We start from the raw sequence: 16501 nt of genomic DNA, 5'->3' as shown, positions 1-16501 counted from the left end.
TGAACGTTAAATCAATTCAGTATTCCATCTGCCAATACATCACTTACTGACCCCAACACAATTTGTATTGTATTTAACTTTGATACTAACAAAATCCCTAAATAGGAATTTTATTTTGGAAATATTCAAATTTAAAAAGTGTATTTCATGACTTTGAAGAGATTTGTCAAAAGAACACAGCAATGGTTATTCAGAAGGTCGCGGCAATCGATGTGCTCGATGGTCGTTTTGACATCCTCAGTCAGGACCGTTAATAGACTTCAGAGAGCATCGAGCGGCATGTAACGTTCAGAGTTAACGTTAGCTTAAGTGAAACATGGAGCGAAATGTTGGGTCACTGCAGGAGCAGGCCATGAAGAGGAAGGAGAGGCTGAAAGCATTACGAGATAAACAACTTTACGTAAGTGTATTGTTTGCGGATATCTGATTTCTGATAAATGCAAAATGTCCAGTGTCATAGCCGGTTTAGTTGTTGAGGTAGCGTTAGCGCACCAGCTAACAACGTTAGCAAACGTATGTAGCCTACTTAGCAAATCAATCCTAACTTTGTTTTGTGGTTGTTTTGTCGTCCTGTTAGAGTATTTGGTTTTTGATATTGATTATAAATATAAGTTTGCGGTCTTCTCGTTTGCCTGTACATTTAATTTCCAAAGCTCGCTTTGTATATTTTCTCAGTGAAACAAATACAAAGCATTCAAGCACTACGAAGGTCTCCAGCGATACTTGAATATCTTGGCTACATCTTAAATTATTTAGAATTATTTAGAAGTTTTTAAGGACACTCTTTTAGAGAAAGCATACCGCTGGCTGAATTTAATCAGCTTCATCAACCGTAGTTACAATACACCAGCTTGCTTATAGACTGCAGAAAAATACAGTAATCCAACCAAAGTCATCGGTTCAATTATCTCAGCAATGCACTAAATGGTATTTTGTATCTGTAATTAGAATCGCATGTTTCTCTACATAATAGTAAACTCAAAGCTGCAGTTTCTTTAGTTGATGTCCAGCAATACATTTAGTAGATGGGCCTCAATATCTTGCTGACAAGCAGAGGCAAAGGATATATAGTGGCTGTATGTGTAATAATACGTTCATTCCCTTAAGTGCAAGGAATCATTTGATCAAAAAGAAAATGTGTCAGTTGTTTAGTTTTTTTGGGCTGTTTTACTGAAAATGTCTTTTCAAATTCAATTTTTTTCAAAAAAGTGCAACATCCATTTTTGTATTCCTTCATGAAGTTTTTTTAACAGCATTCTATAAATGGTTAACCTTTTTCATATTCTTCTCAACTTCTTACCGTCTTTGGTAAAAGGATTAGAGTAAAGTACGGAGAAAACTATATGTGTACAACATGGGGACATTTTAGTTTTAAAGAAGGATTCAAGCACAGTCAAATAACAGCATTTCTCTCTGACCACTAACACTCACAGTACAGTGCATGTGGATTTAAGTGTGAGAGGTTTTTGAGAAGTTCTTTTTTCCGTTGGTCTAAATTTAAGATGACTTGAGCAGAATTTTCCAGTCATCTGTACTGTCAAATATCACCTTGTCCTCTTTACCGACGTTTGCTTCAGATGTGGCGATCTTTCAGTTCTGTATAAGTATTCTTGTAATTGGAAACACTTTTCTATGTGTAAGCCAATGGTTTTTCTATTGGGCTCGACTAGCAATAGCGTGATAAATAACTGTTGACATTCCTGAAGCTGGTCGCTGTTTTCATTTCGTACTACACTACAAGATCGAAGATTCTCAAGATCTTTTCACTTAGGTTTGCAGAAATGCCAAATAAATCTTATGTCATCATTTATTTACCTATTATTTATTTGTGGTTTTTCTAACACTTTCAACAGGGCCAAGAGCAGGACGACGGGGAGCCTGAGAAGAAAAAAGCCGCAGTAGAGGAGATTACTGAAGAAAGGCACAGGTTGGGTCATCACACTACACACCTAAATGGCTTCCATTGTTGTTTCGTTAATCACATTTTTCACAATCACCTGTCATTTCTCCTACTCTTTCTTTTTATTGCTCACCCCCGCTGCTGAACTTTTTTAAACGGCTAAAACGGAACTGAAACTGATAGTAGCACACGATCAGAGCCCTTATCTGCCCTATATCTGATTTTCATCTTCTTGTAAGACTGCGTTGCACATCTAGTGCAGGTCATGAGATGCAGTGTTTACGCTGGGCTGGATCACAGCCTCCTGCTATTAGCAGCTCAAATATCCTGCAGCTTACTCAACTTTGTGTGTCAGCTGGTTTGAAGGAGCAGCCATCTTTCCTGTCCTACAAGACCTCTTTTTCCATTGTTTATATTTAATGACGGGGAGTGCCCCTGTATTTCCTCCAGTCGAACAGGACAGATCTCTCTCGTCAGCTTAAAATGATTCATTTGGATATTTATTATTTCTTAAATGAATGTTTTCCTAAACCAAAATACGCTTCTGTAGCCGGGTGTTAGGAATTCTTATTCCGTAAGAGCTCAGATAGTTAAACCCAGGCGTGACGGAACACAACAATCAACACGTTTACCATAAAGTTATTTCTACTTAAAAGAATGATACACAAGAAGACAGGAAAACTTGGCCTGATAGTTTTTCAGCTTGTGTGTGCATGTTATCATACATTCCTCGAAGCATCTTTAACAAAACGCCACAAAGGGCACGAGGCAGTTATTCCTGTTGCGTCTTGTTAGGTTTTTTCCGGGGTCCTTTTTTAAAATGTTCAAGTAAATTCAAAATGTATAATAACGTAACAGGAAGTTCAAACGCTTCTTTAGTAATGATATAAGAAAAGACATGCCATTGGCTCATGTCTACATAAGAAGAAGATTATTGTGCTCTGAAGACTGGAGCAGATCGCTTGATATCAGTGGAAATATTTAAACTTATCTGCACCCACTCCTCAGCCACAGTTTACTCTAAACATTTGGAGAGAGACCCACTTGGGTCTTTGCTCTGAATTCATCACTTGCTGTCTTTGATGCCACATGTGTGCTTCAAGTGGAATTTTATAAACACACTTCAATGGTTTGGATGCATCAAATTAAGTTATACAGTTGTACAAAAAGAGAAACTTGGCAGACGGAAAATGTACTGGTACAGTCTGTGTATCCTGTTTTTGGTGGTGATAGTGGTGGAATCATGTTCAGTCTGTGTTAGACGTCAATAGTCGCCATCAGATGAACAGTTTGTTTTGAGTACCACTTCTTATCCATGACTAAGGGGTCATAACAAATAAGCTGCAGTGTCCATTAAATGTACAGTCCTCAAAGGGTGTTTGTTCAGGTTTAGCTTGGGACACATTATCATTAAGTTTGCACAATAACTCGCTCCCAAGGAGACCTTTTTTATTTATATATATATATATAGTTTTTATTATTATTATAGTCTTTTCTCAAAGGGAGGTGAAAGAGAATTCACTAACACATTATCTTGGTAAACATGGCTGTCAGACAATGAAACGTGTTTAGTTTGGTGATATGCTATGAGGCAATAGTAAATTATAGATAAGACTGTGCTTGGCATATTCATGCCTTCTGGAATGAACTCTTCAAATGTGTTGATAGAATTTGTGTCAACTTTATTTATTTCTGTTTGGTTTGATAAAAGACAGCCTGCAGTTAGTCCCGGATAAATGCCTTCCGATTACTTTTAGGGCACCTGGACTTTGTAACACTACGGCTGTTGAGCTTAGTTCGGCATAATTATTGAAATTTAAATTCAATTATTTTGACAACAATTAATGCACTGTTCTTCTGTTTATTTTATTCTTACTTAAAGTTAGATTGACCCAGTTGATCATAGTCATATCTGGTTTTATTTCAAGTAAATGTAACGACATGTCTAACCTATTTCCTACAATTTATGATTTAGTTAATTACGTCTTAAGTAGAAGAATTATATTTAAGAGATGTGTGAAGAAAGGGCGTCCCTCAGTCAGCCAAAAGCAGAGCATGACCAGCATTCCGGTCCATACCCATACAAGGCACCCATACAAGGTTTGATGAATGTATCAAGAGTGTTCCCTCGAGCCTCATCACAAATCTATGTTAAGCTCAGGGCAGCTGGTGGCCCTCTTGGTCAGACAATAGTTTACCTCTGCTTCCGGCCTGCAGAGAATTTCTCTGTGTGGAGATGTGATGAAAGACAACATAATTCGACATCAAGGACGGCATTCCTCAGCTGTTTTCTGCCCTCCGCAAGTCTGCTGTAAGGAGCAGGTGGAGCATGTTAATCGGACATGCTCATAGAAATATAGAGGGACATTATAAGTGCAAAACATGTGCAGCTGTGAAGGGCTTGCAGACGTTCTTTTATGCTCCTGAATCTTGAAGGAATGTGTTTGTCTACAGTGCCACCTCCTGGATGGTTACATTATTGGGAGCAAAGTGAGATGGCGCATTGATGACTAACGATTCTTCTACATTTCTGTCCTCAGAGAGCTGAAGCTGAGGAATTACACCCCAGAGGATGCAGAGCTGAAGGAGAGGCAGGTGCCCAAAGCAAAACCTGCATCAGGTGAAAATAACATGAACTCTTGAGTACTGTAAATATCACATTGCCTCCAGAAATGTTGTAGCACGCGTTGAGCTGCTCGAAGAGACTCCTGCTGCTAATGTCACATATTATTCATTCTTTGCTTGCAGTGGAGGATAAAGTTAAAGACCAGTTAGAGGCAGCTAATCCAGAGCCCATCATTGAAGAAGTGGTGAGCACCAATTTCTGTATAGTCGTGATTTTTTATGTTGAAGAAGTAATGCAGTTGCCTTATTCAGCTTTTGTCTTACTTCAGGATTTGGCCAATCTCGCCCCGAGAAAACCAGACTGGTAAGATGATTTTTGAAAATATACCCATGTGGCACTTCAAATCTTGGCACTATTAAAGGTGATTTGTTTCTGACTTTGTATTGTCATTTTGGATCTAGGGATCTGAAGCGTGATGTTGCAAAGAAGCTGGAGAAATTGGAGAGGAGAACACAGAGAGCGATCGCTGAGCTCATCCGTTAGTATTTCCAATTTCATGTTTTTTGTTTTCAGACAGCAGAGTGCAGCATGTCTGAGCAAGGCGGTAATTAATAGGGTAATTGCTTTGCGGATTCCACAGACAAGTGAAGCCATCTAAATTCATCAATGATGCAACTCCCCCACAGATGTGTGAACCACATTCTAATAATAGGCATGCGCTTCCATAGAGAACACTAAACTGGTTCAAATGTAAAGGTGCATGTCATTTTACTTTCTGTGCAAAAACAGACAGCATTACATTTAGATGTACATTAAAACATGGCAGTAGGCTGTTATTGTTAAAATGTGCATCGGGAGTAACTGCAGGCAGCAGTGTACCGTCCGTTGGTTGAACAACAGACGGCTTGGTGACAGGAAGTGGAACCGATGCACTCACTTTGAAGAGGACTTGAACCAGAGCTATGGCCAAACAATTGCACATAAATGTAACCATTGTTCCGGGAGTTAAGGGAATAGGTGAATCAGATTGACCATGAGTGTTTTGTGTGTGTGCAGGGGATCGTCTGCGAGGCAGCGAGGAGGAGTTGGCCGCAGTGGTGGGAGCAGTAGGATTAGAGGACGGAGACTCGGACTGAAACCAAAATGGGACAAGAGTTAAAAAAAAAAAAAGACCGCTTCTTTCATTGCTGCAGGGAGTAAAGTATTGTTTCCAGTCAGGTCTTCACTTCCCTTTGTGAGTCCTTCCTCGTATCAATTGTGTACGTGGTTTTTTGATGTGCGTTGGTAATGGAATGTCAATATTTTGCTCTTATTTTTACATTTCCAAGTAAAATAATGTGAGTTTTTCAAAAGTCTGATAATTATTTCCAAGCATTCGGAATGATCAGTGGGCAATATGGATTAATTTACCTATCATTGCATGTGTTTATATATTGTTGTATATGCAAAATACATAATCACACTTATTCCCAAATCATGATTAATTTGATTTGAGATTTTTAAAAAAGTCAAGCTAGTTATTTGCAAAATTGCTCGATTATCCCACGCAAGTGTTTGTTGCTGAGCATCCAATAATAGACACTTTTTAAATACATATTTATTCAGAAAGTTGTCCGACAGTTCATTCTCTAAACAAGTGACTCCTATGCACTCATGATAGTTACTGCAACATCAATGTCTTGCTACTGTTGAATCAAGTTAGTTTTGATTAAATGGGGGATAAATAGAGCAGCAATGAACAGATGGGACGTTGTTTGGTATGACATTCACTAGTGATATCTATTGCAAGCACCTAAATATCTGTTATGACCTTGAATGTTCCTATTCTTTCACAATAAAGTGCATCATCAGCCTATGTTAGGCCCAAACTGTCCTCTCGATAAGAGTGTGGCACAGTTCGTTATATTACCGATGAATCACACCAGGCCAGCTGCTTCTTCAAATGCTTTGCTTTGTTCTTAAAAGGCAAACTATCAATACTCAAGAGAAACAAACACTGCTCATCTTAAATTCACCAAAACGACACATATGTGACTTAAATGTGGTTTAAATGATTAAGTCAATACCTGACTGCAAAACAGACACTCCTACACACTACAATCTCCAAAAATATACAACATTGGATATGAAGCTTACGAAGTACAGACAAGATGATTAATACTGTAAAAACAAACATATTGTGCCTTTAGACATTAGTTGAAGCAGTTTGAACATGATGCTCTTAATAATTGTATAATCAGAAAGAAAAGCTGATAAGATACATTCTGTATTTAACAAAACAAAATTGCATTTCAAGGAAGTGTCAAATCTTCTCAAAATACGGCGTATGAGTTGGAGGTTGTTTTGGCAAATTAAGAGTAGAAGAATCAATGCTTCTGCATGCAGATTAGCTAATCCTAAAGGGTTATCACTTGTCAGAAGCAGAAAATGGCAACGAGGAGGCCTCCTCACCAAACCTCAAAAGGTTGAGCCCCTGAGCAGGATTCCTGTTGATGCTGTAGCGTTTTGATTGGTCAGGTGCATTCATGGCTACCTGGTCAATGGGGAAAAGGAAGGGCCTGCTTCGATGCTCTCAGTCGCACTGTCCTCCACCAGATTCTATCTTCCTGGCCGCAGGACCCAGTTCCACCTTGCAAACCCTCTGGGCAAACTTCAGAGAGCACAACGTCTCTCCCACATTACTCTCCAGAGCCGACACCTCAAGGAGGAAACAAAATAAAGGCTCATAACATGCATCAACAAAGAGAAAGACATATTTCAGCGCTCAGCGATCTCACCTGCACCACCATGACAGTCTTGCTGCCTTTGCCCAGGGAGTCTTGCAATAAGTACGTGAGACGGGAGTTCCTGAAGGGGATATGAGTCTGCCGGGCTCTCAGTGCCTGTATAACGTCCCCCAGCGACAGGAGTGAGCGGTTGATATTCTGGGCCTCTTTCAGCCTCTCCCCCTCTGCACCAGACTTCCATACCCTCTCCGAGCCAGCCAGGTCCACCAGGTTCAACTTGCCTGAGGAAAGAAAAGGGGGGGGGGGGGGAAAGAGAGAAAAATGACAGAAAAGGCTAAAAGAAGACCGTCCTGTGTGGATCCACGTGTCTGACTTGATCTTGATCTTGATTAGAAGCCTTTCAGCATTCCGTTGGCGTAAAAGAAGTCCCACACATATCCCTTGGTACATTTCATCTTTCAAACGCTTTCCCTGCAGCCGGAGGAACGCCTGTGTGACTGACCGGTGGTTTTGGAGCCGGTGGCGAGGTCAGTTCCCTGAACGGTGATGCAGAGCAGAGCATGCGAGCGGGAGCTATGCTGGTTCATCTGAGTGGCGAAGGTAATCCTGTTCCTTCGTGCTGTCGCCAAAATCTTAACAAAGACGAGAATAATTAGCATAAAAGATGACAATTTATTGTCACAGCCCCATATAATAATGTATAATCAGTACAGATTGTTTTTAAAACACACTGTGTCACCTTCTTGATGTGCTGAAAGCTCTTAACTTCGATGACCCTGAGGCCCGGCACATGCAGCTGTCCCGTTCCATCCGGGTTGATCTTAATGTCCAGTTTATCTCCGTCCTTACTCAGCAGGTCTCTGAGAAGCACAACCCACGGCCAACAAATAAAACAAGTAACATTTAGTTCATCTGAATGAATTGGCCGATTCAAAAGACATGTGGAAGGAAGGCGAAGCACACTTTACCTGAGCACCTCGTTGTAGATCTCCACAGAGCTGACCGTGACCGTGTAAGACCACATGTCCTTCCTCTCCTCGATCTCACTGAAGAGATGTTTCAGGGCTCGCTGATTGATGCCTGGGTTCTCAACACTGCCCTGGACATCCAATGATAATTAGCCTCCAGCCTACATGGACCCAGTACTTGTGCTGGCATGCTCAGTGGCTACAATATCCGATTTTACTCTTTGGCTCCGATAATTCCGTGAAAGTAGAGACAATACCTCCATTGTGTGGGTTTTTCCAGAGCCAGTTTGTCCGTAGGCAAAAATGCAGACATGGTAGCCGTCGATGCAGGACGTCACAAGAGGCTCAATCTCCTGGAAGACCTGAAGGACGACAAAAAACGAAGCGTTGGAGTTCTCGTTATGATGCCATTTTACGTGATGATTACGGTTCCGGGCATGAGCTGTTCATTTTCAGACCTCTTCCTGCGTGGCCTGATGGTGGAAGACCTTGTCCAGTTCAAAAATGCGACTCTTTCCTTTGTTCAGCACGTTGAGGGAGGACTCGTTGTTGTGGTCCGTTGTCACCACCACCGACTGGGCGTCCTCGCGCTGGTCCTCCTTCAGCACAGGCTTCACGCGACACAGCACGCGGATGTTGCCTGCCAACACAAGGTGGAGTTAATGATGGAGGTTTCACTTTGTGTTTTTCCTCGTGTCTTCCCTTCGTACCCTTGAGCTCCACCAGCTGCTCGTGGTACTTCCTGCGCAGTGCGACCTCCTTCCTGTATTTCTCCAGGAGGTCTTTGTTGGCCTCAGACATCTCGCTAATAGCGGCTGAAATCTGAAAAAAGGTCAAATACGTTTAAACAGTTAGTTACTAGGCGTGTTGTTTTGGTCAGCTGTATCACTCACTAAAGTGCATGTGTATATCCTGTACTGACCTGTTTTTTTGCTTCACTGATAGCTGCTCCGTAAAAGTCGGAGAAGTTTCGAACCTGGCTTCTCAGACTGGTGTAGTCCGTCTTCATGGAGCGTAACGTCGGAGGGAGTGCGGTCAGACGCTTCTGCAAGCCTGACAAAAAAAGGACATACTTTGAATCAAACCCACATAGAGGAAAGTAATAGTAAATGTCTTTGACGACTGAGGGGATTTTTTCTTACCAAAAAACTGGTCCTGCAAGTTTTGAAAGTGGTCGGCTGAGCAGGTGGCTGCAGCCCTCACCGCTTCCTCCTTTTTCTCCTCCAAGTGGCCAATCTCTCTCAGCAGCTCCTCTCTCAGTTTACTGATTTCTTGTTCATACGCCGCAATCTGTAAAAGGTTGAGCACAGCGGTTTGTGTGATTGGTGCAGGCTCAGCTCGGTAATGACTTTATCTGTCAATGAAATGCATCCAGGTTGGGAATTTGGGGCAAACGTCCTTCTTCTGCCTTGGATTTTCTCTCCTTTTTACATCTATTCTCAAGACAGCATGTGAGTGATTCACCGCTTGGACTTCTCATATTCTGTCTCTTTTTTACAATTTATTTGTATCGGGGTTGAGGACATCAGGGGGCTTTTCGGGAAAGTGTTGACAGTTTTCTTGCCTCCTAGTACTACAGTAACAGTAATAAAATATGTACTGATTCATCTCCAACGTGTTGCTACTTGAGACACTGGTTAGCCGTTTTAGACTGCATGTTAAAAATGGGTTTACACCAAACTGGTTAAACATTCATTCGATGCCTTCGGTTTGTTACCTTGTGCTGCAGATTACAGCTGTATTCATCGGACTTCTTGATGTGTTCTTCCAGCTGTTTGCACCGCTCAGTCTGATTGGACAGCTTACTGGACAGCAGCTCGTTCCTCTGTCTGGCTTTGGTCAGCTGCTTTAATGAGGCCGGGGATTCCACCTCTACAGTCTGGGTGACATACTGAGAGAAAAACAATTTCTCAATAGAGGGAATCTCCTCAAAAAGGAAGAAGCCGTGTCTACTTTGTCACAATTATGTTCATTTTTCCCTCTTCATATCGAACAAACCCTACTCTGAGCTCAGACTTACCTTCACCACCGGCTCCTTGCCTCGCTCCGTGTTCAACTCCAGCTGAAGCTCCCTCACTCGGTCCTCTCGTTTCCTCAGCTCTTCTCCTCTCCTCCACTCGCTCTGTTCGCTCTGCCGCTCCAGGTGGGACAGCTGCTCAGCACGCTGCTGCAGAGACATCTCCAGCTGCTGCACCCTGCTGCGGAGGTTTTCATTCTCCTGGCCGAGCACATGAAACACAGCACAGTGCCCGTCAATGGTTTGCACCAGTCCAAACCATTGGACATTTAAAAATATCTGCGCTTATCTCACCTTGATGAGCATGGTGCTGGACTGAGAGGGGATGGTGGACAGCTGCTGGAGGAGCCCTTGAGTTACGCTCAGGTTCTGCTTCAGACTCTCGTTCTCAGCTGACAGACACAGAACCCGCTTCTCTGAGTCCGTTGCCCCCTGAGGAGAAAGGCGGGTTTCAGGATGTCATGGAGAGATGCATCAAAACCAGAGGTTCTCGCCTATGTCCTTGTAGATAAGGTGGATGTATAATGTCACACATTATACACTTAAAGCTTGGGATTTCATGGGGATATGCTGATGACGTAGAGCGGTGACTTGACGGGTGATTTCATCAATAGTTCACATTGCTTACGGTGGATGTTCTCAGTCTTGACAGCTCCTCCTCGCGCTCCTCTATGCAACTCTTGAGCTTGTCGATCTGTAAAAGAAATTAGAAGGGTTCAAAGTGTAACAGAGGAAGGTTTTTGAAGATTTTCTCCCATTAAATTAAATTTAAACACATTCTAATTTTAATCAGATATATACAGATTTCAGGTTGCACTTTTCATGAAGCCTACCTGCAGTTGAAAGGCCTGCACACGGGAGTGTCTGTCCTTTTCCTTCAGCTCCAGCTGTGAGTGCAGCAGACGGAGTTCCCCTCTCAGCTTACTCTTTTCCCCCTGTAGACCGTACAGAGACTCAACCAGCCTGTGAACCCCCGCTTGTGCCCCTGCATCACTGCTGGACTCCCCTGGGGGACATTAAATAAGCACAATACAATCAGCTTCTGGATCATCACCATCAGCCTGAATAATGACACACAACGGTAATCCTATTCTGTCATATTTAGAAGTAGAACCAGCCAATATTGTTTCAACTTCTTCGACCTGTTTTCTTAGTTCTCTGTTGGTGCGTGTGTAATATTAATCGACATTAAGTAAGTAGCCTTTTTATTCACACACCGTGTAGGGATCAGTGTCTTGTTTTCACTCTCACGTCTCCTGGCCAAGGTAACAGATTGCTGCATCTTCCCATATGAAGCCTGGAGTAAGGTAGAGAATGAATACAAAACAACCTACCAAAACTCCTCTTTTGTTTATCAGCAAGATTGCCTTTCTTAATACTGTCCTTTTCCTCAAGGATTTAGCAGGAGCTGCCACACATCTGATTTTCCCGAATGGGCCTTTTGCTAATTCTATCAGCATGCCATGTAAAGTTTGCTCTGTGACAATGGTGCAGGGAAAGGTGGAGGAAAATGCAAATAAAAACAAAACTACAGGCTACAGCTGAACATCAGAGGTGTTAGAAAATATGTGCTTTCAATAAATGTGAAACGTCCACAGAGGCCCTGAGATAGCTTTGTATATTTAAAACAGTAGCTTGAAAAGATTAAAATGTAAAAAAATGTTTGTTGACTGACAACTGAATGGAACAACGTTCATTCACTAAAATCGTATACTGATAAAGAGGACGACACAGACGAGATGCACTAGTGGGGAATATACTTGCACCTGTCTTATATCACTTGTCCCTGCAAGTTGCATTACAGTAAACAAACAAGCTGAACAGCCTTGTAACACATGGGACATGAACTTTGGGCTATTTTTATCCAACACAAGTACACGTGATGCCTGACATGTGCCCGACTTTGTAAGTGCTTTTGCAAGAACTAAAACAGCACTCTAAGCCATGTTTAATTCATAGTAAAGAGCTACTGTAGAATCAATAGCCAAGCACCAAAGACCTGCGCCACAGAATAATGTATCTTTGTCCTGTGAATAATGAGGGTCAGTCCACACGAGATCCTCTCCTTAAGCACACCTGCACACGGAGATTCACCTGTCCCAGATTTTCATACATAATGACGTATTTCTGAGGCTGTATCAGTCAGTCTCAGGACAGCGATCCGATCCGTCTACAGCTTCAACCACTTGTTAACACGCTGTACCTATGCACTGAAAAGGGATGTTGGACTGTGACGTTGGTGTCGCTACCCTTCTGCCCCGATGTCAAAGAACCATCTGGTCAAATCAGAAACACAGCAGAAACCTTTGAAGTCAATCACGGCTGTCAAGTGTTCGTCTGGTGTCTTGACCTACACCAATACCCACATTAATCTAATCAGCCTGCTGCTCCGCTGCTGTATTCCTCTATGAAATGTTATACAGGGTGTTCCTGGCTGAAGAGAAAGCTAATCTAAGGTGAACTGACAATGGATAAACCACCTTTTGGTAGACTGAAGGGAACTAAACCGGACACTGTTTTAGGAATCCCAGTAATGGAAAATTTATGAATTTCCACAACTGCAAAACGACAGCACCCAACTGTATTATATAACCCAGTGGCTATACACCTATTATGGCTTTCATTATTCATTGTCTTTCCAATCCATCAAATGATCTCATCCACACTGAAATATCATTTCCCAATGTCGCTTTCTGCTTCTCCTTTCACAAAAAGCCATCCATGTGTCTCTGAGGTTATTCAAAACAGTTGACCTCTACATGGAGATGAATCCCTAACCTTTCATTACAGCCTCCCCCATCCCATCTTTTTCCTACTTCACTTTCTCCCTCACCCTCGCTCAGCGCACCGGGTGCCGGTTGCTGGCTGAAGGCCTCCTCCAGGCTGCTGATGATGCTGCTCTTGTCCCGGAGGCGCTGGCGGTATGACACTCGCAGAGCTTTCATCTGGCGGCGGTGCTGCACGCGGTGTCTCTTCAGCTGCACCCGGTACTGGTCGACCTGCTGCTGCAGCTGCTGAAAGTGGGAGTACTGCTCCAGAAAACTCAGCAAGTGGGACATCACCGCCACCAGGGGAGATTCTGTCAACTGTGCAACACGGAAGCACGCATACATACAAGGTTTAACAGAGCAGAAGCTCCTATTCGGGGAGCTGATAATTGAAGTAACAAGTGAGCAGCTCAGTCAAGTTGAAGACACCGGTTCACTACACCTTTCCCGTTGTTTCTGGGTGAACTTGGGAGGCCCTCCTCTTCTCGGCCTCCTGTTTGAAGGACAGAAATGCTGCCAGAGGAGTGCACGCTGAGATGTCCGGGCCGTCTTCCTCTCCTTCATCACTCAGAGACATGTCATCGCTGTCACTGCTACTGCCTGGGTGAAAACAAATCACATAAACAAAGTAATAAGCAAGTAGAGGAATGTATGTACTCAAAAATCAATTAGTAAAACAATATTATAAATCTATCATTTTTCTATATCATATGACAGCCTTTATGTTGGAGGATACATAAAACCTATTTGAGAACTCACTGGATTCACCAAGCTGAACACAGGCCTTTTTTCCCATTTTGGAGGTGTGGCCATTTTTCCTTCTGCCCCCTGTTTCCATGGAAACAGGTATTTGCTCCTGAGCATAGCAAGATACATGGGGGTCAGACAGTAATACGCATAATATTTACACATTGCACGCATAGAAAGGCACACAAAAGAAATAACAATTACACAACCAATTTTGTCATTATTTATAACAGCAAAGCCTTTTTGTGTCAGGTGGTAGATGACGCATACATGTTCCCAGGATAAAATGGTTTATTCTGACATAGGAACCACAAAGGCTGGACATGATGTGGCTAGACCTACGTCTGAGGAAGATCCCTGCGCCCCCTCCAAAGCTTCATCCTCCTCCTCCTTCTTAAAGACAGTGTAGAAAATGTAGACTAAGAGGGAATAGAAGGCATACATCTCTACCCCGTCCAAGTCCCCCTGTAAAAGACAGATTCACCCAATAATGAAATATGTATCTCTATCTTGCAGCAGAAAAACATAAAACATTATACTTATCACCCAGATGAAGAGAAACACTTAAGTCTTTTAAGACAATCAGAGGGTGCATGAATATAAAAATTGATCTCGACACATCAGGGATTCTCCAGAGGGACCACATTCGTTATGTATTTTAGCTCAGTACACAAATCAATAACATTGAAAAATTTGTAGTATTTACCTCCTTTTCCTCTTTGGTGACGACAATCTGATATCCAAATAGTTTGTATTCCCCCTTCACACTCCATCTGTGTTGTCAATGACAAATGTTCCCATGCAGCCCTTTTACTCAGAGCTGCAACAGCATCCCAGCACTGCGTGTGTGACTCCGCCGTTCTCTCTCGCCTCTTCTCCATCTACAGGCAGCATCTGCAGCGAGCATGCTCAGTGCAGGTTCCTGACCGCTGCAGTGGAAGAGTGACGGATTTGGCATGGAAACTAATTGAACGAGGAGGGGGTTGCTATTGATTCCAGGAGCCAGATACAGAGATGGATGAGATATACCAGGTTCTAGGTGCTCATAAAAACAATACAGTACGGCATAATGCACTTATACTATTCTTTAGCTATTTCTTTTTTTAATAGTTTGCAAGGACAATACATGGGTGAAACATGTTGTATCAATAGAAGCAAAACAAATGACAAATCAATGACAATAAATACAATTACATGAGACATTTTTAAAAACCCTGTCCCACAGAATGGGACTCTGGTGCCTGTTTGATATACTGCAGTAAAACTGCTGAGGAAGCCAATCACAACTTTGAAATCCTGACAGAAAAGCTGCAGTGCCCCTTCAGGTATCTGTAAAGAGTGTTAATATTTTGCAAGGACAACATTGTGGACAAAGCGTAACAACATTTCTGTTAACATTATCGCCACTAAAAACGAAGTAAGCAATACAGGAAGTGATATAATAAGTATCAAATGAGGAGGAGGAGTCAAGAGCAGAGTCCAGAGCTTAGACCACTGCAGACATTTGGACAGCAATAGCGCTGAAGCTGCAGAACAAATAGGACCCATACTCTGAGGTAGCCAGATGTTTTTGGAACACTAAAACTAATAAAGAGACATGTTGTTAGCTTAACAAATAGTACAACGTTCTAGAATCTTGACAATTTTAAACACAAACACAAACACACATGGAAAATGAAAATGCCCACATAGTGGCCACATCCCATTGAAATGCATCATAAATGTCACCAACGCACTCATTATTTCTGAAACGGTTATATCTGCATCCATGTGATGCAGAATGTCTCCATGCATATCTCAAGCAAATACATTTGTTCAGTGGTATCTTAAGTGGTCTTACTTGGGAAATTCCACCTCCAATTAATTACAATTGGGACAGTTTTACTTTACACTTTAAAACAGCAAGCATGAACCTGTATGAAAAGCAGTTATCGTCATTGTGTTTTTCCCACATATTAAATATCCATCATTGTGTAGTGCATGTGGACTTAAACCAATGGCTCAAGTCATATTCAAAGCAATCACAAAGTATTAACGATGCCTGTAATCTCCGACTAAATTGGAAATATTCCAATAGCTGGTCTGAAAACAGTTGCGCTCATCAAGGCAAACTTCTCATGTTTGTTTTAATGGAACTGGAAACTGAAAAAGTCCTCACAAATACTTTGAAATTATTTTACGTTAGGCATATTCATCTATGCATGGGTCTATTTTGAAACACACAAAAGACATCTACTGATTTACTAAAAGTCAACGTTACATTGATCAATCACGTCCAACCGAAACCTGCTGATGGCTTGAGTGGACACCCAACAGCCAACCGCCATGGAGGCCTTTAACAGACCCTTGATGAGACCCTCTGTTGCAGCTGGATAAATGAGTGGAGCTACAGTGTTTGCTCTGACATTTTGAGCCAAAAGCAACGGGAGGCTGAGGGCGACACCGCCAAAGGCTCCTAAAGCATTACTAGCAAACAGACACACCATCAGGCAGCAAGACAGGGAGGACAATCCAAGGCAACGCGTCATGAGCGCCAGAGCATCTGCTGAGAGCCAGTCACTTAATCCCAGCAGCAGACAGGAACCACAGAGCAGAATGTATGCCGTGTTGTGGTCTTCACTGAGCCAAAGGAAGTCAAAGGCGAACAGCACTGGGGCAAAAACCTCTCCAGCCCACTCTGTTTCTCTCTTGATGGAGGTGAGGTACGGACTGCAGGGAAGAAGGATGCAAAGTGCTGCAGAGAGTCCGAGCAGGAAGAGGCCCACTGAAGGAGCCCTGTGATTCTGCAGTGAGAAGGAAATGCAGAATG

General features: G+C 42.5%; 2 protein-coding genes across 3 annotated transcripts; one reads left to right on the top strand and one right to left on the bottom strand.

The window, feature by feature from the left end:
- Nucleotides 1–203: 203 nt before the first annotated feature.
- On the top strand, nt 204–6191 carry ccdc12 (coiled-coil domain containing 12). Its single transcript, XM_037455049.2, has 7 exons — nt 204–400; nt 1854–1927; nt 4441–4520; nt 4649–4710; nt 4795–4829; nt 4928–5004; nt 5523–6191. The coding sequence occupies exons 1-7, from the start codon at nt 317–319 to the stop codon at nt 5600–5602; spliced, it is 492 nt and encodes a 163-aa protein (XP_037310946.1). The 5' UTR covers nt 204–316; the 3' UTR covers nt 5603–6191.
- A 99-nt stretch (nt 6192–6290) lies between these two features.
- Nucleotides 6291–14622, bottom strand: si:ch211-257p13.3 (kinesin-like protein KIFC3). Of its 2 annotated transcripts, none has more exons than XM_037455038.2 (20): nt 14399–14622; nt 14035–14157; nt 13705–13801; nt 13388–13545; nt 13011–13263; nt 11011–11183; nt 10806–10871; nt 10472–10609; nt 10181–10378; nt 9878–10051; nt 9303–9450; nt 9083–9213; nt 8871–8982; nt 8619–8800; nt 8418–8522; nt 8161–8291; nt 7932–8052; nt 7695–7824; nt 7244–7473; nt 6291–7164 (listed from the first exon to the last, which is right to left on the bottom strand). In XM_037455038.2, the coding sequence occupies exons 2-20, from the start codon at nt 14134–14136 to the stop codon at nt 7039–7041; spliced, it is 2775 nt and encodes a 924-aa protein (XP_037310935.2). In that variant the 5' UTR covers nt 14137–14157; nt 14399–14622; the 3' UTR covers nt 6291–7038. The 2 variants fall into 2 exon arrangements, with proteins under 2 accessions (XP_037310935.2, XP_037310936.2); XM_037455039.2 differs by having other exon boundaries at nt 13026–13263.
- Nucleotides 14623–16501: the final 1879 nt, after the last annotated feature.

The sequence above is a fragment of the Pungitius pungitius genome, chromosome 11 (assembly GCF_949316345.1).
Source record: "Pungitius pungitius chromosome 11, fPunPun2.1, whole genome shotgun sequence".
Classification (NCBI taxonomy): Eukaryota; Metazoa; Chordata; class Actinopteri; order Perciformes; family Gasterosteidae; genus Pungitius; species Pungitius pungitius.
Note: the sequence above shows the minus strand (reverse complement) of the source record. Positions and strands in the feature narration are given on the sequence as shown.